Source organism: Ascaphus truei, chromosome 22 (genome assembly GCF_040206685.1).
Source record: "Ascaphus truei isolate aAscTru1 chromosome 22, aAscTru1.hap1, whole genome shotgun sequence".
Taxonomy (NCBI): domain Eukaryota; kingdom Metazoa; phylum Chordata; class Amphibia; order Anura; family Ascaphidae; genus Ascaphus; species Ascaphus truei.
The window spans coordinates 18,889-42,204 of NC_134504.1; the positions used below are offsets into that span (position 1 = coordinate 18,889).

Here is a 23,316-nt window from a genome sequence, read left to right on the forward strand (position 1 = left end):
TACATCCATGAGTAGCAGCAAAAATTCTATGGGAGAACCACAAGATGTAACGCATTCTGAAAGATGTTCCCTGCTTGCATGTATACCATCAATATGGTTAATATTAGAGTACAAGCTTGCAACATCCATGGTAGCCAAAATTGTCTCATCAGAAACATCAGTGAAAGTACTTAACTTGTTAATAAAATCAGTAGTATCTTTAATATAAGTACTCATTTTGGCTACCATGGGTTGTAGAAAAAAATCTACATATTGGGAGAGGGGATGAGTTAGTGACCCCCTGGCCGAAATGATAGGCCTACCTGGTGGAGATGTGATAGATTTATGTATTTTCGGTAAGATGTATATGACTGGAGTGATGGGATAGGGTTGTGTTGGAATCGATTTCCCTTTTATAACCTATTGTTGGATCCATGGTTAACAATTTGTATTGTATGTTAACCCAAGTTGGTTCTCAATTTCTTTTTTGTAATAAGTATAGGGCATAACTACCACACCCCCTCCCTTATCCGCTGATCTAATAATGATCTCTGTGTTTGTTTTAAGAGATTTAATGGCTGCATGTTCTTCCCTGGACAGATTAGAGAAACTAGTTTTGTGTTTTTTAAGTTGTTCTCTAGTATCTAATTCTACCATATGCATAAATGTATGTATACTATGGTTATGTGTTTGGGGGTCAAAAATACTGCGAGGTTTAAATTTACCAGCATAGTCAGTGGAATCAGTATTAGCCACATTGGTAGGGGTTTTACTAAAAAAATCTTTTAGTTTTAATTGCCTATTTAGTCGATATAAATCAATTTCCCAATCAAAGGGATCTTGTTTGAAGGTGGGAATAAACGATAATCCTTCATTCAAAAGACTAAGTTCAGCTGGTTGAAGTATGTAATTGGACATGTTAAAAACTACACACCCTAGGTCTTGTGCTTGTTTGTGCCCCTGGATGTTGTCTGTCTTAAAGGGTATCTTGTGCTTGTATCCACCCCTCCTTGTTTTGCGCCTGACGCGCCTGGTTTGGGAATGGGGGGGGGGGGGGGAGTTTCCTTGTCCTAAAAAAGAGGACGACCCAGCTACCAAGTTATCCTGACTATCAGAAGCATCAGTGACATTTTTATTACAAGTGTCACTAGTGGCTTGTGTTTTTTTGTGTTTAGAAAAAAACCTTATTTGTTTGCCCTTAGATTGTTTGGGGTCATTAATGCCTAGCAACCATCTATATACGCGTCTGTCCGTGTAATCTGCTTTTACCACTTTAAGTTTTTCTCTCTTATATTTAATCAGATTATCACGGTGAATATCAATAGTGTTTTGGATCTTTTCTAGCCAATTAGTGGACGTATCTGTGTCTAGGGTGTCACCATGTTGTTGTGTGATTGTATCAATGTCGTTTCTGATTTTGATCAATTCCTTACTTGACTGTTCTATAACAAGGATCATTAAATCGAAGGAACATTTATTGAGGATACCAATCCACTTCTTGCAAAAAGTGGGGTCCCCCCGGCCAATGGTAGGCTGATTACTCACTCGGAAGCCCCTAGGAATGAGACCCTCCTTGTGGTAATGCGAAATAGTTACACCATGTAAATAAAAGTCAACTTCTTTTTTCTTCAATTTAACAAGATCATTGAACACATCCAAAGGTTTGTCAGGTCCAAAAACGGCTGCAATGTCATCAGTATATCTAATTTGTGCGATTTCAGTATCGCTAAAACTCACAGTCTCTGAGATCCCTGAGAATATGCCAGTAACATCATCAAAATCCTCCATGAATCACCAATAAATGCGTCAATAGTCACAAAAAAAACTGTTGAAAAAAACTCATGCCCCGGATGTCAACAGGGTCAAGAGATATATAATGAGGGTGCACTTAGTTCATAAATAGGAATAGCAGTTTGAAAGAATCTTGGTGGTACAAATATGTTTACATCACCTATGAGTGCTGTTTCTATAGTTCGTGGCAGTTGTTATGACTGTTGGCATTAATCTAATGGTGGCGCATGCGCAGTTTGCTGCAGGATATGCGTGTCCCTTTAAGTAACAGACTCTTTAGTTATTTATTTATTTTTCACCCCTCGGCGGTTCGCGCATGCGCAGTTGGTTCCGCTTTGGCAGCCTCGTTATTCCTCGCTTACCTGATTCTTTTGGATAGCTGCAATATTTATGTGAGGGTTCCCTATCATGCCTAGATGTATTTCCTAAGTGAGCTATCATTGAAATAGCAAAATAATGGCTGTTTTATGCACTTTTAGATTTCGAAACCTCGCGCATGCGCAGTTGGTTTCTAATGGAGATTTCCTTGTGTTCCATTAACCATAGATGCGTGTCAGATACACGCAGGTAATCCAGAGCTACAGCAACAGCCGAGTTGCTGACAGGTACACAAGGGGTTAAACAACATGGATGGGAGCAGTGATTAAGTATATTATTTCTTGCACCTGTACATTTAATGGGTTTTTAGGTATATATGTGTGTTTGTTCTCACTCTGTAAATCACATCACCTTGATAAAGGTTCCGTTTGTGGACCGAAACGTTGGAATGATATCTTGTTGATTCAATACAATATTTTGATTACCATTTGGAGTGCTGCCTCTGATATTTCATCTTGATGCGGTATCGTATTGCATATATATATATATATATATATATATATATATATATATATATATATATGTATATATATATACACACATACACACACACACACACACACACACACACACACACACATATACATATATATACACACACACACACACACATATATATAATCTCAACATATCCAAATCAGTATAACTTCAGAGGTAATAAAAACAATGGCTATAGATGGTATACCAGTGTACTGCCCTAGGCCAGAGTTGTACTGTCAAAGCTGTGAGGCATCAGTGTGGGAGAGGGGACTGCCTTCATCAGAATCGCAGTGTTCGTATATATATAACCAAGAGTTTAAGCAGAGTCTAAGCATGATAATCCGTAACAGGTCACCCCTGTGTCAAATATTGAAACTTCACAGAAATTAGGGCCTAGTAGAATAACGGAATAGCAAAACACGAAGTGCAATCACAAATAACATAATGATGTTTCTGTCTCCATAGTTCATGACAACCAGGTCATGTTCATAAAAAACACCCCAGGTTGAGCGCCTCATTGAGGCTTCTGGGTCTCACAGTTGGTATATCAAGTGAGCCTCTCGTATCAGTAGTAGCTTACTAGTATCTCCTCCTCATATAGGTCGTGGTATTTGGTCAATTATCATGTATCCCAGTGAGGATAGTTGGTGACCTTGTTCAGGAAAATGTCTAGCAACAGGTTTATGGAATCACCTTTTTTGAGGGCCAGTCGTATTCTCGACCGTTGTTCATTCATACTTTCACTTAAAGTGTGGTCAGTCTTACAGACATATACGAGACTACTGTGACACAGAATCAGGTAAATCATCGACATGGATTGACAGGTAAGGAATGAAGAAATCTTAATTTCTTTGACAGAATGCTGGTGTTTAAATTAAGTCTATAAATGAAGGCACTTTATGGCTACTCTGCTTATTTTTTGCCGCAGTAACATTAAGGATGTTTGGCGCCATAAGAGGGTATATATAATGCCCTTTACTTAATGCACAGTATCTTCATAAAGTGTTACAAGCGGACCAAAATGTCTATCACTGCCAATAAATCTCATTTATTGTTAAAGGGTACTGGTGTGTCACTAAATTTATTTCTGCATCTTTAACTGCTGGGATTGACAGTCCCTTGGGTGACCTAGTTCCTGACGGTACAATGTATTGCATGTTCTTGGGGAGCTTAGAAGGGGGAAGGAGTAGCTGTGATATTTCAATCCAATTGTATCTGCACCTCCCACCCGGGGTCCAGGGTCAAGTCTTGAGTATATCACGGTTCGCTGTGCCATGCATGACAATCAAGCTTTGTATTTCACCATGGTGTATAGTTCGTCTGGACACTGGGTGATTTTTTGACTCAGCTGTCTGATGTGGTCACTCCCATATTATTGGAGCTCCCTTGCTCTGCGGTGCTAGGGGACCTAAACATGTGGGTTGATGACTCAGACAATGCTGAGGCTACGTATTTTTTGGATACTATGGGATCCATGGGATTTAGTCAATTTGTGCATGGCCCAACACATGACCATGGTAATACACTCGACTTGATCTAGGTATGTCAACGGGGTATAAGTGTGCAGTGCTCAGGGCGAAGAAAGCCTACGTCGTTCTGAGGATCTACTCAGCAAGGAATCATCCAGCCAACCTCTTCAGGATGGTGAGCATTCTGGTTTGTCCAAATGAGGAGTGATGTGGTGAATTTCATTGATTCTTTGGGGTTTGCGAGCTACCCCTAATCAATTGTGTACAGTCGCTGCCCGAGTCCCAGGTTCACAACCTTAGCATCCTCTTTGACCAGAGTCTCAACATGCGAGCCCAAGTAGCCTCAGCTGTTAAGGCTGTTTATTTTTATCGGAGGCTGCTTCAGTTTGCGTCCACTCCTTTCATCTATGAACTTTGAGTCACTGGTCCATGCCTTTGTGTCAACGCAGTTGGACTACGTAAAAGCCTTATATGCAAGACAACCACTGTGCCTGACACGAAGGTTCCAGCATCTGCAGAACACTGCAGCGCGGATACGGAGACGTGTATCTCTCTTTAAGCATATGACGCCCATCATACGCGATCTGCACTGGCTTCCACTGATGTTCGGTTCCAGTTGGCCGTAAGGACCTTTAAAACCTTGCAAGACCATTGGCCTGTCTATCTGCAGTCTTGTTTGAAACCACAGATGGATACTGGCTATGATCCCAAGGGAGTCTGGCTCTCCATGCCATGGGTACTGCAGCCTACTGCTGGGTGGGCAGGCCTTATCGTGTGCACCTCCAGAGGTGTGGAACTCACTACCGCCAGAGCTCAGGTGTATAATGAGCTTACCACTATTTCGGGTATGGTGTAAGACGTGTCTTCCATCTGGCTTTTTCTGTCTAACAAAATAACTGTATATCATTTTAATTTGTTCTTAAACTGACTGTAAAGTGTTTAAATGCCACATTAAATTAAGGTGTTTTTAAGTAATAAATAAATAGGGTAATGGTGATGAAATCTGTTATGACAGATCAACTCAATATTTCTGCTTAAACCTCTTCACTAACCCATGCCCAACACCTACCCACCTTCATTCCCATCACCATCTCTAACCCTTATGTAAAGCAGCAAGAGCCTGGTTCAGTAATTACTCGAAGTGACTATTCTTTTCTTTCATCCACCAACTATTTTTTAACGTTTTTTTTCCTACTGCTGCCCGTTGTATTTCGTTATATTACTTTACCTATATTCCATTTATTATCATATCTGTTTTATAATTGTATATATTGGTATATCATTTACATATATATATTAGTTTTAACACATTTAACTGTGACTCTAATACCCACAAGAGTCCTGTCTTTGTGCACAACGAGGACTGTTTTCTTTTTAACACAAACATCATCTCAACCCACCTTTATGTCCAACACCATCTATAGCCACCTTCATTCCCATCACCATCTCTACCCACGTTCATGCCCAACACCATCTCAATCCACCAGTATGCCCAACACCATCTCTACCCACCTTCATGATTCACCACCACCTATATCACTTGCTGCTTCATTTTCAATAGCTTCCTCCTCAGTCACAATGATATTTCTCCACAATATTTACCATCTTTCCTTTCCCCCAGCCTCCACCTCTTTACCCACCTCATCACAATATTGCTGAATTAGAGTCAGAGACAGATTAGCAACCATCATGTTATACTGAGAAGCCAAGAACTTCTGGTCAGAATTAAGGAAGTAGCTAGCTTAATTTTCTCTGCGGCTGGAGGCGCAGATTGATTAATATTCAAGACTGCCACTGACTCCACTTTCACTTTTCCCTGAGTCGCAACCCCCCACCCTCCAAAGTTCCAGGGAATGTGAGCTAGGCTATATCTGTACTACTTAAACAGGCAGTGCTTGAGCACTCTACTCAAAGATTGAGGTCATCTCCGAGTACTTATTAACCTCATTGTCACTGGGTCCAGCCCTAAGTGTTTATAGTACCTGTGGAGGTAAACAACTTTGTTTGTTTTTTAACCTCCCTCCAAAAACGTCTGTTTAATATGCTGTGGATTGCGAACAGCTTGGTTTTTCAGTGTGCTGCCTACAGCCTAGGCAGACAAGTAGCTAACTGTTACAGAATTGTACATCGAATGCAAATATATACAGTAAATGTAACTTACACAATGCTGAGAATGGAATCTTTAAGTTTAATGGAGTGGAGGCACCTCTTCCACTGAGCAACAGAAGAATGAACATACAGACTGCAAAAAGAAATGGCATTAAATTAAAAAAAATTGTGTGTGCTCTGATCACGCGCATTTTAAGTGAAACTTCTTTGTCTTTTGTCACTGTTTTGTCACAGAAATTGTATTTGTAATGGTGGTATTTTTAATTAATAATCAAAACACAATTTCAGTGCCAAAATGCAAAAAAGTTTGACTTAGAATGTGTGTTTTTAGCTATTTGCACTTCTATATTTATAGTAGCTGAATTCCTTGTGTGTGTGTGTGTGTGTCAGAGAGAGGGGGGGGAGAGGGGATCAGTGAGTGCAGGAGAGGGGGAGAGAGGATCAGTGGGTGCCGGAGAGAGGGAGAGGGGATCAGTGGGTGCAGGAGAGGGGATCAGTGGGTGCAGGAGAGTGGGAGAGGGGATCAGTGAATGTAGTAGAGGGGGAGAGGATCAGTAGGTGAAGGAGAGGGGGAGAGGGGATCAGTGGATGCAGGAGAGGGGATCAGTGGATGCAGGAGTGGGGATCAGTGGATGCAGGAGAGGGGGAGAGGGGATCAGTGAATGCAGTGGAGGGGGAGAGAGGATCAGTGGGTGCAGTAGAGGGGGAGAGGGGATCAATGGGTGCAGTAGAGGGGGAGAGGGGATTTGTTGGTGCAGTAGAGGGGAAGAAAGTATCAGTGGGTGCAGGAGAGGGGATCAGTGGCTACAACAGAGGGGGAGAATGGATCAGTGGGTGCAGTAGAGGGGGAGAGAGGATCAGTGCGTGCAGGAGAGGGGATCAGTGGGTGCAGGAGACAGAGTCAATGGATGCAGGAGGGAGCCGGCGGCTCACGGGGGGTGCAGGTGGGAAAGTTGATAGGTGGCGGCTCACGGGGGGGCGGCGGCGGCTCACGGGGGGAGGGTTGATCGGCGGCAGCTCACAGGGGGGGGGGAGCAGGTGGGAGGGTTGATCGGTGGCGGCTCACGTTTTGGTCATCTGCGGTGGTGGCTCACTGGGGGTTTGATTGGTGGTGGAGGCTCATGGGGGGGCAGGAGGGTTGATCGGCGGTGATTGCTGATCGGCGGCGGCTCACAGGGGGGGGGGGGCGGCGGGAGGTTTGTTCGGCGGCAGCTCACGGGGGCTTATTGGCAGCAAAACATAGAGGGGGGGGAGTTAATCGGCGGGGACTCAAGGTGGGGGGTTCACTAGGGGGGTGGGAGGGTTAATCGGCAGCAGACTGGGGGTGGGGGCAGAGGGACGGGTAGGGTTAATCGGCGGTGGTTAGGGGGGGGCGGTAGAGTTAATCGGCGGCAGCAGTTAACATGGGGGCGGGAGGGTTGATCGGGTGTGTGTGTGTGTGTGACTCCTGCTGGTGGAAGCTGGCAATATTCAGTGGCAGTGAATGTTGCTGATGACCTCTTTCGCCAGCAGTGACGTCACTTCAGTCACCACGGACTTCCGTTCCCATCAACTCCATTCACTGCCACTGAATTTTTCTCAAGTGGTAGGTGCCGCTACAGAAGTTTCACTTCAAAAACACCTGTGTTATCTTGGGTAATTGATCAATTTCCTTTGGCTGCACAATTGTGACAAAACTAACGGCATAAAAAAAGTCATAAGAAACATTACATTTTTCCCCAAAAAGTTGGTGCATCTTTGCACCAGTTTAGCAGACAGAAAACATCAATAATGAACTCCCATCATATTTGTGCAATAAGTTATTTGTAGATTAGAGGAATCCAGATACTGTCGTTTAAAATATAAAAATGCATTTACCCTTACCAATTCAACAGTATATTTACTTAAATAATTTCATTGAAGAATAAATGTACAAAAATAACACTCTTTGGCAGTGAAATTGTTTATTAAGAAAAAGCATAATGGACCATATTTACCAAGCAGTGTTACTCAATAAGACACCTTCCAGGCTTGAAGACGCCTTACGGCACTCTTCAAATGAATGGACATATTTACTACCTCAGTCCAGAAGACACCATCCAGCCGATCATTTGAGTGAGCTGTAAGGAGCCAGTTATCTTTTCCATTGGAGGCTTGATACTGTGACTCAATGGATAATGGCGCCCTCTTTAACCCGATCAATAATTCCAACTTACATTGAGTGAGACTGCACTCCCAACACCCAGTCACAGACTCCCACCCTAAATTATGACACCCACCCCCTTCACTGACACTTCCTCAGTGACCTCCCCCTTCAGTGAGACACACCCCATCAGTGACCTTCCTCTCTTACAACCCCCATCTTTCCCCTTCCCTCTCACAATCCCTCTCTCATCCTCTCCCTCCTGTCTCTCACTCTACCTCCATCTCAATTTTCCTCCCCCTCTTATAGCCAAACTTTACCCTTCCCTCTTTCATCCCCACCTCTCCCCTTTTCTTACACCAACACCTCTCCCCCTCCCTCTTACAGCCCCACCTCTCCACCCTCCCTTATACATCCCACCTCTCCCACTTTCTTGCACCCCCAAGTCATTCATTGCACAATGCTAACAGAGAAGTCAGTCTGACCTCAATATATTATATTACAATTTAAAGCAGCAGTCTGCTCTGATCCCCATTTATTTTTCATTTTAGTTTTGACATACTTTAAGAGATCTCATCTTGCAATTTCCAAAGCAGTTTTTGTTTTTAGAATCTGATGTTCTATTTGGGAGTTGTAAACATTTGACATATTAAGTGTCCACAAAGTTAAAATAAAGCTCTCCCCAGAGCCCAGTGTAGTCTAAATGTTACCATGGTAACCTCAGAAGCTGGAGATTAAATCATGATTTTTTAAAGAGCAGGATATGCTCAGCTGACAATAAACTAGCATGAGTAAAACTCCCATTGGCTACTGGGGGCGATTGCTGCTTTAACATTAATGTGTATTTATAAAGCCAACAAGATTTTTCGTATAACCTTTACATTTCTTAAGTATAAATTATGATGATCTTACCATCCATTTTGGGCTCCAAGCCACATTGTAGGTAACAGGCTATTCATTTTGTGTGCTTCTTCTCTCATTAGATCTTGCTCACTTGGAAGCATTGCAATACCATCTTTATACAAGTCGGAATCATTGCTAAAGTGGAAAATATGATGAGCAAAAAAAAATAAGTGACTGGATAAAATAACAAGCTCAAAGAAATGTCTGATCAAAGAAATACCTATGTGCTTTAGAATCTGAATGATGAATCATCTATGCAACTATAAAAAAAAACTATAAACTTTTCAGAATAAAGGGAAAAATGTTTAGCACTGATGAATACAATAGGCACTTCCTAATGTATTACTGCCTAAAATTTGTGTCTAGATGAACTAAGAAACAGATAGCTAATAGGTAAATAGCCATGTGCACATTCAATTAAAGGTCACATTTGTACATGAGCACCAAGGAGAATAATGACCAGTGTATACATGGTAATACAACACGATGAGTGCTCATGCCTTACATAGTATTACAAATACTGTATTAAGATTCTGGATAGTGGTTCCCATTTCCCTGAATAACCCAAAAGCTCCAATGATGTTCCAGAAATTCTTCAAACTGCTGGATGATCAACATGAGAATACTCAGATATACTTTGCGGTCTAGAACCCAGGTAATAAACCATTAAGGGGTTAATTCTAAAAAGTCTGAAGGCGCCAATAGCATAAAACTCCCATGTACTTGGATGACAGTGTTAAAGTCATCGGCCGTGTGGGACTTTCTAGCATCAGACCTCAAGTAACATAACAGCAAGTAGCAGAAGCAGATACAGTATACGCTAGAAAAAACTGACAATAAGGGAGATTTCTAGTGTGTTAGACTTTGCAGTTGCTTTGTGTAGTATTCCTACTGATGATATATACATACAGCTCAACCCTGTTATAGCGCGATCCCCTACAACGAGGATCTGCTTATAATGCGGTGTGAGCGTGGCTCTGTTTTTTAAAAGCTAAGCTGCATTCTTTTATACAAATATTCAATGCTTTATTGCTAAAAGACACACACGGGAGAGACACACTCGGGGAGAGACACACACGAGCAACACAGGAGATACCCTGCTACAGCTAATAAAGTGATGCGAGTGAGGTGCTTACTAGGTAGAACTACAGTGGTGTGAAAAAGAAAGTACAACCTCTTTGAATTATATGGTTTTACATATCAGGACATAATAACAATCATTTGTTCCTTAGCAGGTCTTAAAATTGGGTAAATACAACATCAGATGAACAACAACACATGACATATTACACCGTGTCATGATTTATTTAACAAAAATAAAGCCAAAATGGAGAAGCCATGTGTGAAAAACTAAGTATACTTTATGATTCAATAGCTTGTAGAACCACCTTTAGCAGCAATAACTTGAAGTAATTGTTTTCTGTATGACTTTATCAGTCTCTCACATCGTTGTGGAGGAATTTTGGCCCACTCTTCTTTACAACGTTGATTCAGTTCATTGAGGTTTGTGGGCATTTGTTTATGCATAGCTCTCTTAAGGTCCAGCCACAGCATTTCAATCGGGTTGAGGTCTGGACTTTGACTTGGCCATGGCAACACCTTGATTCTTTTCTTTTTCAGCCATTCTATTGTAGATTTTCTGGTGTGCTTGGGATCATTGTCCTGTTGCATGGCCCATTTTCAGCCAAGCTTTAGCTGTCGGACAGATGGCCTCACATTTGACTCTAGTATACTTTGGTATACAGAGGAGTTCATGGTCAACTCAATGACTGCAAGGTTCCCAGGTCCTGTGGCTGCAAAACAAGCCCAAATCATCACCCCTCCACCACCGTGCTTGACAATTGGTATTAGGTGTTTGTGCTGATATGCTGTGTTTGGTTTTCGCCAAACGTGGGGCTGTGCATTATGGCCAAACATCTCCACTTTGGTCTCATCTGTCCAAAGGACATTGTTCCAGAAGTGTTGTGGTTTGTTCAGATGCAACTATACAAACCTAAGCTGTGCTGCCATGTTCTTTTTAGAGAGAAGGGGCTTTCTCCTGGCAACCCTTCCAAACAAACCATACTTGTTCAGTCTTTTTTCTAATTGTACTGTCATGAACTTTATCATTTAACTGAGGCCTGTAGAGTCTGAGATGTAACTCTTGGGTTTTCTGCAATTTCTCACTGTAGAATGATGGACTTTAAATTGATTGGAAATGGCTTTATAACCCTTCCCATATTGATGGACAGCAACAATTGCTTCTCTAAGATCATTGCTGATGTCTTTCCTCCTTGGCATTGTGTTAACACACACCTGAATGCTCCAGACCAGCAAACTGCTAAAACTTCAGCTTTTATAGAGGTGGTCACACTTGCTGATGATCAATTAATCAAGGACATTTAATTAGCAGCACCAGTCTGCTACTTCGCATCTTAATTCCTATGCAAGCAGTAAAGGTGTACTTTGTTTTTCACACACAGCTTCTCCATTTTGGCTTTATTTTTGTTAAATAAATCATGACACTGTGTAATATGTCGTGTTGTTGTTCATCTGATGTTGTATTTACCTAATTTTAAGACCTGCTAAGGAACAGATGATTGTTATTATGTCCTGATATGTAAAACCATAGAATTCAAAGAGGGTGTACTTTCTTTTTTACACAACTGTACATTGATACACAAGAACAGGGAACCTAGTTTTTAAGCACTGATATTGATATATATTGATATTTAAGCACTGATGATGATAAATGATCAACTCAGATGCAGGAAAGTAGCATGTTTTACTGTGCTACTGTTTTAAGCACTTTTCCATTGACATCAGCGTTGATATCACATTATACAGGAACTCCTCCAACGAGAGGCAAAGACGAAGCACAGTACAACACTCTAGAGGATCCGTCAGTACTACACTCTGTTGGAATAAAGCTTTTTAGTCACTACATCTGCCTTCCTTCGTTCCTTTATTACGACTGTGCTTCGTCTTTGCCTCTCGTTGGAGGAGTTCCTGTATACTTCCTGTTCATCGTCGCAAGCACGCCGGGCTGCTGCTTCTGCGATTCCGGAAACAACACAGTCCCCGCCGGTCATGTGACCACCCACCGTATCGGCGCAATTGCGGGAGGTTTGGCGGCTGGACAGAACATGCAAGGATCGTTTGGAAACGGCATCATACACTCCACTCAAACGCGAGTCTTTTTATCTCAAATTTGCTAGTGCTCGTAGGTGAGCCAGTTGCTGGAAAAGACTGTTGATACTCATACATTTGGAGTTTGCCATGACCTTTCCCGAAATACTGTATTAAGCTATATGCAGCAGTCATTCCTATACTTTTGAGCACCTGGTGGGTTAACCCCTTGTTCACCCGTTTGCATATTGATATCACATTATATGATCAACGCAGATGCAAGAAAGTACAGTGCCATCTACTGTACTATACTTATATCGGATAGCAATATTGACTATTTACCTATTGTGCTGCCCGAGTACAACTTTGTACTGATATCTGCAATCAGGGATTTCCATGACTATTTCAGATGCCAAATACAGTACTGTATATGTGCTGCAGGTTCAATGTGGACTGCGAATTAAATGGATACTCTAGATCAATTGCTGTGATCATAGACGCACCTCCCTACACACATCCACGCTGATAGAGTTATACTGATCAGCGAAGATGAAGGAGCTGTGCTGTCACTCTGTACAGTCCGTGCATTATTGTTTAAGATAAATCATGGTTTTGTTTCCACATGCACTACTATTTATACTAGCACTGACATTATTTACCAGACCAGTGTGGACACAGGAGTGCGCTTTTATACTTACTGATAGCCGACTAATATATTCCTGGAGTTTGGGAAGTTTGACAAGTCACTTCCAAAAAACCACAAACCCACTGAGATCTGGAAGCAGAATAGAATAGGGCAGAAGCTGCAGATCTCCTACCTGTCTTCTTTCAGTGATCGTGCTGCAGGAGCCCCCTGCGGCTCCAGCGTCAAATGACCCCGCGGGGTCATGTCACGTCACCATGGCAACGCAATGTCACATCACCATAGCAACGCAATGTCACGTGACCCAGAGGGGTAATTTGACATCGGTTACCATGGAGACGCACTAAATGTGTCAAGTAAACATTACATATAACTATTAAAACATGCAAAATAAACAACATTTGGACAGTTAGCAACACAAATACAGTAATAAAAAATAAAAGCAACATAAACTTTAATAGAATAAAACATTGAAATAAAGTGACACCCAAAAAAAACTCTGACCCTCTCTGGATATCTCTGTCAGTTGTATCCTACACACTGTGCAGTCAAAGAGCTAGTAAAATACTAAGGTATTTAACCCCTCCAGTTCAGTTGTTGAAAGCCTCAGGTTTTTAACCCCAGGAAAAGAAATAGGGAAGACCCTGGCAGATACGGTAGAAATAGTAGAAACTTCAACCAAAACGTAAGAAGTTTACTTTAAAATAAAAAATTGAGGTGCTTGATAGACTAAAATCTGGAGTCCAGTAAACCAAATTGGCTAGAGACCTAGGACTGAACGAGTGTACAGTTCGTGGATGGAAAAAAGAGTAGGAGAAACTTTGTGATGCAGCTAAGTCCATAGAAACAGACGATGGAACTTAAATGAAATAGTTTGCGTGAACCTCAAGACAGCAAGTTCGATAAGGCTGTTTTTCAGTGGTTTGACCAAGAAATATCCAAAGGCACACCTCTGTCTGGAACCCATCTGCAAACGCAAGCCAAAAAGTTTCACAACCAACTTCACTGCAATGCGTTAACCTCATTCACGGCAAGTAGTGGATGGCTAAATCGCTTTAAAAGGCGACATGAAATACGAAGAACCGCTATATCAGAAGAGATACGTTCAGCTGACGATGAAGCTGCATGCTCGTACCCTGCCCAGCTTCAGAAGATAATTGAAGATGGTGGCTGTACCGCAGAACAGGTAAATAAAAGGCACCTCTTCTTTCCTTAACTACACAGCATGGAAGAAAAGAGCAACACTACCTTCTTCTACACCAAAAATCCCCCATTTTCAGACATCCCTTTTATGCTTTTAAAATTAAACTTCATTTCCATTCTTGTAACTAAAGAAATGCTCACATTTGTAGACTGGACACAACTAGAGGCGCAAGTCCGACAGTGGACAACAAAATAAGTATTTTCATAACCAGAGACAAAATAAATAAAAAATAGCACTTGTGAGCACAATCACATGTCTCGGACAGATCTGAGTTATCACGGTCATTGTCTTCCTAAGAAATATTTAACCACTCTCAGTGACCTTTTCACCTACAGTATTTGCTTCCTGTGTGAAAATGAATATTTTTCCATTTTCTTCAGATTCTGTGTAATTCTGTTGTATCTGTAATGTATTGTTTTTCTCCTTCATCTCTTTAAGAAGTGGTGTTATATAACAGTTTACAAACAAATTGTCCCATCACAAAATATAAAACCACAAGAAAAAAAAATGTTACACTGTACACATTAAACTTTTAACCAATCAGTGAGGGTAAAAAAGTGACAAATCCCCTGCACTGTACAGCAAAGCTCGAGAAACTCATAAGTACGGCCACATGTCTTCTATACATCTCCCAACCCTGCTTCATTTGCTCCACTATCAGCTTCTCAATGCAGAAGCTCAAACTGATGAAGACAAAATGAAGCTTCTTTGTTCAAGCAGGTCCACCAATGCCAAACTGCCTTGTCTCAGGCTTAGCTGTAAAGATGCTTAATGTGGCAGCCTAATCTCCAGCGAATCCATGTAAAAGTGACATACTAAGTATGCTCATTTGCATGTCACTACCCAGAAGTCTTGTCTGCAACTGCATTTGTAAACCCCTGTATGACATTTGACAACCGATTTTCACACTGCAATTCAATTGTATGTTGAGCTAATGTAAATATATATGGTACCGATGTTCTAAATGCTTATAAAATGTTAAAATATTATAATTTTCACATCTTTAAATGTATCTAAAATTACATTACAATAATGTACTTCTACACATTTTACTGATCACGCCTAATTGATGACCTAGTTAAAGTACTTTAGAGTAAATGAAGTAGATGTAGGGGATCTGTTGAAGACATGCACATAGACTTATAAATTCTACAGCATCTTTGTTCACATTTCTAGGAAACTGAATCAATGCAAAAGGGTTTCTTGATACCGTAAATATAAGCTCCATTATAGAGAAATTTGTTTTCAAGAGCAAATACCTATATTAGGGTGAAGGTTAAATTTCAGTCTGATGTCACCATATTCACCTGGAAGCAACTAGTCAGTGAGAATATGACAACCAAAAAAAATAATAGAAATAGCAACCACAGAGTCTCGCTCATACAGCGGCCATCCTTAAAATTGAAACCTTCAATAGATTTTGAGATTTGTTTTTAAATTCTGCATAGTATTTTTAATTGGCTTTTGTTTCATATGGTGACTTTAGCTCAAAGTTGATTACTTATGACTGCCCTAATGACATTCTATGAACTTTATAATGACCTGCACTCTGGCTTTCTAAGAACATCATGCCATTTTTGCTCATTATTAGGGTATATCGTAGTCACTGCTTTTAATTACTACTCTGCGGTCTACATCACCATGTGATGTACAGTATCGTGACCCAACGGATCTTGGAAATCTGGGGGGCATTCAGCTGGCACCCGGCCTTCTGGCAGCAAAAATGTTAAGGCATAAAATGCATCCAGCGATTGCAGGTAATCTACAAAATCTACAATAAAATAATGCCCAAGGCCTTTTTCTTTTACTCAGAAGTCTGGAGGCTAACATCTTCTATTCGAGATTTCATTTCTGACACTACAAGGCTGGAATGAACGAAAATTCTTTACGAACGTTCTGTTTTTTCCTGAAACAACACAAGAAGCCAGAGAGATTTGCAAGGAATGTTTGTGATGATAGGGTGTAGCCGGTCATCATTAATAAAGGTCACGCCCAGCTGGTTACCCCTTAAACCGTATGGCAAGGGCCGAGAGTGTCAGCTCTTGGGTCTAATATTGTACCTTACCGTGCTACTCTGTAATTCTGTTCCCCTCATACTATCCCCCATAGGGTTATAAGCTAGGAACCGTGTGAGTGGGGTTAACTATGTAAGCCAAGTGGGGCAGTTAATGCAGTCTGTGCTGTATTCCCTTTGACTCATGGTCCCGTAGCTGCCTCTGCAAGCTTATAAGTGGGTTGCCATATGAGAAATAGCTGCAGGGCAAAGACTTCCGGAACATGAGGAAAAAGGGGGATATTTGGGAGAAAACAGGGTTAACCTGTATTGACTGCCAGCAAGGTATTAGAGCGGGGTCTAGAAGGCTTATATGCTAACGCAGGTCTTAGAACCCCAACTCGCAGATCCAAGCTTTAGAGTGTCAGCTCTAGGGATCAAATGTTACTGTATTGGGTCTAGGGGCTGGTGTCTTAGAACAGGTTTTAGAGCCCCAGTTAACAGACTCCACATTTTAGGTCCAAATTGTATAGTGCAAGTTTAGTTTTGCTGTGTTTTAAAACTACAATGCATTTTGTGTTTGTGCTGTGAGCTGAACTGCATGCAGAAAAAACAGTTTTGTGAGAAAAGGCAGCCAGATGTGGATTAGCATTTCAATGCCACCCGCCCAAGTATAGGGATTCCCTGCGTTAATTGCAAAAGACATGCAGGTTGTGACACATAGTGAGGGTGAAGGGCTGTGGACTTGCTATCTGGAGTAGAAAACTTTTGTTCAAGCGAGACATTGAGGAACCTACTCGGCAGGGGGTATGGGGCTAGCCAGGAAAACGGTTGCTGGGTTTCAAACAAATAGGCACGATTTTCATTGGCAAGTTTTTGAATTTACCCCTCTCATTGAATGCACGAACACAATCCATGCTCTAATTGGCTGCCAGCCCCCTCAATGTATTAGATAGACAGCAATCCATATATAAGAGAGTGCAGTGTAGCAGATCTCGCTCTTTTTTGTTGGAGATTTGAAGAGACCAGAAACTGCTGGCGGGCTTCTCAAAGGTGATTCTGGGATAAAGAGCTATACACCTCCCCCCAAAGAAGCATGGAGAAGCCCAGCCAGTACAGGGTAACGCCTTTTGCTGAAGCTGGCGCCCTGCAACTGGGAAAGGGCTAGATCTCAACCCCCAGAACATAGTGTGTATATTCTCTGTATTTTGTGTTCCTGTGTGTTTCCGAGGTCCTATCCAAATAAACCTCATTTTATTTCACTGCCTTGTTTTGCCGTGTGACTGATCGCTTAAATATAAATGGCGTTAAATGACCTGGTCTACCGTGACAATGTTGATGACATTTGATATTCCAAGGCTTATAAACATAATTTTAGCTCCCATCAGAAAAATAATGATATACATGTTTTATTTAAGCTTTCGTTTTAGATTGACTACATACAATCTCACATTTGGTCAAATGTACTAAACAAAAAATATCAAACTCACCTGGGCTGACATCCTAATGGGTCATGAGTTGTGTTTATACCCAGTGGATCTGTGAAGACATGCTCTGTATACATTCCTGTTTGGGAAATATCAGCAGTATCGTCTCCTGAGCCAACACTGATTTCAGTGGCTTCCGTCGCTTCTTCTGCTGTTGGTACATTATCACGGAGTTCGGTATTCACAGCATCAGGATCTATAAACAGTGCACAGCAGCAGATTACAATTAAATATTTGGGTGAGTGATATGTATTTTGCAAATATACAGCCATTTAGGTCGTTTGAAATGTATTTACAAAATACACCTTAAAATGCAGCTTTTTTTTTTTAATCTAAAAAAAGTGTGCATCCTATGTTCAAAGATACTTTTTTTTATGATGGTCAAATAAAAAGCAACCTGATTTATTTGTACTACAGGGCCAATGTACAAAATAGAGCTATGTTTAAAAAGAAAACCTGGTATGATACTGCAAAGTGTCCCACCCAGAACAGAAATATTTGAAATGAAAAACTGAGATTTTATTTGTTGCAATTTGCTGCAGAAATGTAACAAGAGAGTATCCATCATCTGTAATAAGCACTTAAATACAATACGAGTGAAAGATTACGTCAATAACTTTGGTGACTATCAAACCTGAAAACTAGGTGCTACGGTGCTAACTATGGTACAGCTCAACCCCGTTATAGCGCGATCTGCTACAATGTGGATCCACTTATAACGTGGTCTGAGCGTGGCTCCCGATTTAAAAACCATATACAAGTTTTGATTTTTTAGCGAAATGGCTGCCGCACGAGGACTTACCCGGCATCTGCAGCTCTCTCCTCTCTCCCTGCTTCATCAGGCTTCGTCGACGTGTGAGGCGCACATCGCCAAGGTTTTAATTTTTTTTTTTTATAACATTCAATGCTTTATTGCAGTGTGTGTTTGTTTATTTAGTGTGTGTGTGTGTTTGTTTATTTAGTGTGTGTGTATGTGTTTGTTTATTTAGTGTGTGTGTCGAGAGGAGAGAGCCGCAGAGAGGAGAGAGCCGCAGATGCTGGGTAAGTCCTCGCGTGGCGACCATTTCGTGATCCCGGTTATAACGCAGTCTCATTATGTGGACCTCGAGCACCGCGTTATAATGGGGTTCAGTTGTACTTTTAACAATTCTGCCGTACTTGGGTGCTAACTATGCTATATAATTATGGTACTAACTATGGTGCTGCCGTACTAAGGTGCTAACTAGAGTACTATGGTGCTGTAGAAATATATATATATATATATATATATATATATATATATATATATATATATATATATATATATATATATATATATATTAGTCTGGAACAATTCAATAATTAGTGTTATTTTATTATTTTTGTGTTTTAGATTGAAATTTGTATTTTCTATGAGTATGCGTGAACTCTTTACTCTCAGTAGTTACATTCTGAACAAGAATGAACAAATGTTCTTTTTCAGGGGAAATAGAAAGCAATAGCAAAATTTCAGCAAAACTAATTTAATGCAGTACCAGTGACAAATGCATGTGCAGTGACCGTGGCCATGTGCGGCAACCGTGGCCACGTGCGACAAGTGGCCACGTGCATGTGCAGTGGCCGTGGCCATGTGTAGTAACCGTGGCCATGTGCATATAAAATTACCTGAATGTTTTTCTGCTTCTGGTGAAACAATAATAGGTTCCTGTGTTGTGGAAAGCTCTGTGTTAGCCACTGCATAACAGCCCCCTGCTTTATCCTCGCCTATAACATTGTCCGTTCCCGATGAGCTGCTTGTAAGAACTTCAGATGAGGAGTATTTATCCGTTTGACATGTTTCCGCATCTTGTTTTCCTGTTGGGTAGTCTGTTTCCATAGCTCCTAAAAAGTGAAAAATACATTTGTTAAAAGTTGTAGAAAATATTTATGCTTATAAAAATATTGGCAATCATTTTTACATCTTCCATGCTGCAGCGCTAGACATCTAAAACCCACGAGTCACTGATATGTGAGCACAGGAGTAGTGTATGTAATTGTTTACCTCTAACTCGTGTGCGTTTTTGATGCGTTTGGTTATGTCTGGAAATATTTGTAATAGCTTGGAAAAAAATGTTAAATAGTTTTACTTGTCAGATTTTTTTTATTTGTTTAAAAAAATGAAGCTAGATTAAAGGCTGCAGAGCCCCTCTCACGTAGTGACATTAGTACAGTACATCTCAAACATGTCTGAGAAGATTCCAAAAAACTATTTCCGATCAGATCCTTTGTAGTCTGTATTGAAAATATACTGCCATATATAATAGGTTTATAAGGCATCTTACCTGGTACACTGGCAATACACAGAACATGGGAGTTACAAACTATGAAACTGTCCAGCATGTTTCCTGGATCGTTTGCATCATTAATGATTACTTTCGTTGTAGAGTGAGTACTAGTGCAGATCCACACAAGGCTGGATAATTCATCCTGATGTCTCAACTCTTTCTGCTGCACCTGTGGCATTGAAAAAAACAATAGTGTCCATAGGTTTCATTTAAAGCAATACACAAACCGGTTACTTTAATAATGCATTCACATTGACTCAAAAAAACAGACAATGTTTGAAGTATAATTGTGAGGCCATAATGTGAAATGTAAACTTTTTGTGAAATATTGATGTTGTATTCTTTTATACCACAAACAGTGTTACACTGCAGTTATTAGTGCAATGTATAGGCACAATGAATTGCTTAAGAACTTATGGGCTTCTGGAGGAAATAACCAGATATTAAAACCACATTGAGCTGTTGATTTATCCATTAAATACCATTTACATTGGTGCCTTTGTCTTTCTTCTCTATATTGTGGGGAGGAATGAAACTCTGACTGTATAAGCAGTTCCTAACACACAAAGCGCAAACACTCCCCTTGGTCGTGGTGTGGTGATGATCAAACAAGGAATCTGGTTGAGTATGGCAGGAACACTCAATGTGGTATGGAAGAGAGAAAAAAGAACATATAGTGCAACACAATTTATTAAAACAAATACTAGAACACACAGCTCATTCCACTCGCATGCTCAAAGAGAAAAACAGGCGGTTGACCACTCCGGGTCCTGTAGTGCTGCAATATATTTAAATATTTAATTTTCCCGCTCCCCCTCGCTTTCCGCTCACCCCCCTTCACTGCTCACAACTTTAACTTAACTGTTTTTTATTGTCATACAGATAAAAAGATTAAATGGAGAACAAAGCGCACAAGCAAAAACGGAGCAGGAAGGACCCAGAATCAAAAATAAATTAAAAGGGCACTTTAATGTGACAAAAGACCCATCCAACGCGTTTCGAACGTCACAGCGTTCTTTAAAAAGATATACTGATATATATAAGATAAGATATAAGATATATATATTTAAAAAGAACGCTGTGACGTTCGAAACGCGTTGGATGGGTCTTTTGTCACATTAAAGTGCCCTTTTAATTTATTTTTGATTCTGGGTCCTTCCTGCTCCGTTTTTGCTTGTGCGCTTTGTTCTCCATTTATTCCTGTTTACTACATATTGGAAGCTGCACAGCCTGCCTACCACTCCTAGGATTTGTGAGTATTGTTTATATTTCAGGGGAACCTGCCAATGAGACTGATGGTGGGTGGACTTGTACCATCTGCCACCTGTCTTCAGGAGGATAGTACCCATAATAGTGGTTATTATGTACTAATACCATTACTCATTTCTTATACCTTGGATTAGTGGTTTGGCTTGCTTTATTCTTTTATTCATGGCATTGGAGCGCTTTAGCCTATTTTTCCTATCTAGATAAAAAGATTACAATGCAACCTGTTTCTTTTTATATTTTCCACAAAAGACAGGTGACTGAGTGGGTGAAAGTGACTTGACAGTGGCTGGCTGAGTGACAGAGTAGCTGGGTGACAGAGTGGATGACTGAGTGTGTGACTCAGAGGTTGTGGGGGGTTGTGACTGGCTGGGTGGGGGGGTGTCTGTGACTGGGTGGGGGCTTTGTGACGGGGGGTTGCGACTGGGTGGGTGGGGCAGGAAGGCAGGGGCGGGGGTGAAAGGCAGGAGACACACTGGCTAATGAGAGCCGTGGGGGGGGGGGGGCGGGACGGGCGAGACACACCGGCCAATGAGAGCCGTGGGTGGGCGGACCGATGGACCAATCAAATGGTCTATAGACACCCACAAATACCAGTTTCAGTTATATATATATACATATATATATATATATATACACACACACATATATATATTACATATATACACATTTTAAAAAAATTAAAAGATTATTATACCCATACTGTATTATACTATTGTTGGCTTTTCTGCTTGCATGCTACCAGGGATGGTGCCATCTGAGTGAGGTCACGGCATTCAAGGGGAAATTTTTACCCACGTACACCAACACACCTGAGTCAAGCCTTAGAACTACAGCTTTTTTAAATGCATCTTTATTTCTAACATCACTTGAGTCTCCATTCATGAGAAACCTCTTCACATTGCCAAATATTTGGTTTATAGACTATATTTGCACTATGTTGTTTTTTATTTCTTTGCATACACAAATTTGACATCTGCGCTCCCCTACTTCTGAAAACGAATTCTGCTGAGTGGAGTCCCTAGACCATTCATTAAAGGGTTGTTTGAGCTGCATTTTTCATTATATATTTTTTTCACCTTATATCACCATATTTCACTAGATATAGCATATTTTATGTCACTATATCTTTTTGTTGCACGTGTTTTGTATTGTCACTAGTATTTAATAGTTGCACATTCACAAACTTTATTGCACTAATTAGTGCACTTAATATTGTGCACGGCCACCCCATCTGTTTTTTCACTGACCAATCACATAATACAGTAGTGTGCAAAAAAACAGGCTCTTACCTCAGATTAGAAACAAAAGTGTGCTTACAGTAAAGCGGTCAATTCGACAATAGCTCTCTTACAAATACTTGGAGCAAACAGTAGGATCCCTTCAGCTTCAACCCCAGAAAAGGGTTAATCCAGAGCCCTTATAGAAACATGGGAACAAACAAACAATGGGGGAGCATGGGATTAGAAAGACATATACAATAATAATGGTGATGAATATTGACAGTAGCTCCAATGATGGGGGGCGGGTTGTAAATATAATAATACTTACATGGCCATGTGTAAGCAACCCCAATTAGTGATCACCTCCTTGAGGGCGAGCTGTGCCTCTCCCAGCTAGATATAGCTGTATGTTGATAGGGTTAGGGGAAATGATATATAATCTATAAGGCTATACTCACACGGCCCTGTGTGAGCTGGTGTAGAAATTGGTTACTTTGGGGTTAAATTTAACCCATCCACATCTATTCGTCACGTAATGGGGGTTTTCTCCAGTATCCAGGGCAGCACGAAAATCAGTGCTAACTCCCAGGCGTCAGCCAGGCTGTCCCCCAAGGTGTTATGATGCGTGGGGGGGGGGAGGGGTTGGGTGATGAGAAAAACGAGTGATGCACGGTTCCAGTTAAATATTCACAAGAAATCGCATTTATTAATTAAAACAGCAAAGGGACTCACATACATATAGAATGAACCCCTGGCCTCCTCAAGCAGTCCAGGATCGAGTTTGAGCAGTTTTGTGCGCCCTTCCCGCGTCCGGGATGCAGGAAGAAAAACTATACTGCTGGGCTGCAAACACTGCTC

General features: G+C 41.0%; 1 protein-coding gene across 5 annotated transcripts in view; it reads right to left on the bottom strand.

The window, feature by feature from the left end:
- Positions 1 to 23,316, bottom strand: part of SPAG9 (sperm associated antigen 9) — a 141,202-nt gene that overhangs the window by 11,947 nt on the left and 105,939 nt on the right. For 3 of the 5 annotated variants that reach the window (XM_075579574.1, XM_075579573.1, XM_075579576.1), the window contains 5 exons: positions 19,967 to 20,138; positions 19,311 to 19,526; positions 17,670 to 17,862; positions 9,241 to 9,366; positions 6,259 to 6,339 (listed from right to left, as the gene is read on the bottom strand). In XM_075579574.1, the coding sequence (XP_075435689.1) occupies positions 6,259 to 6,339; positions 9,241 to 9,366; positions 17,670 to 17,862; positions 19,311 to 19,526; positions 19,967 to 20,138 (788 nt within the window). The remainder of the gene's footprint in view (positions 1 to 6,258; positions 6,340 to 9,240; positions 9,367 to 17,669; positions 17,863 to 19,310; positions 19,527 to 19,966; positions 20,139 to 23,316) is intronic. The other 2 variants (XM_075579577.1, XM_075579575.1) reach the window with 1 other exon arrangement.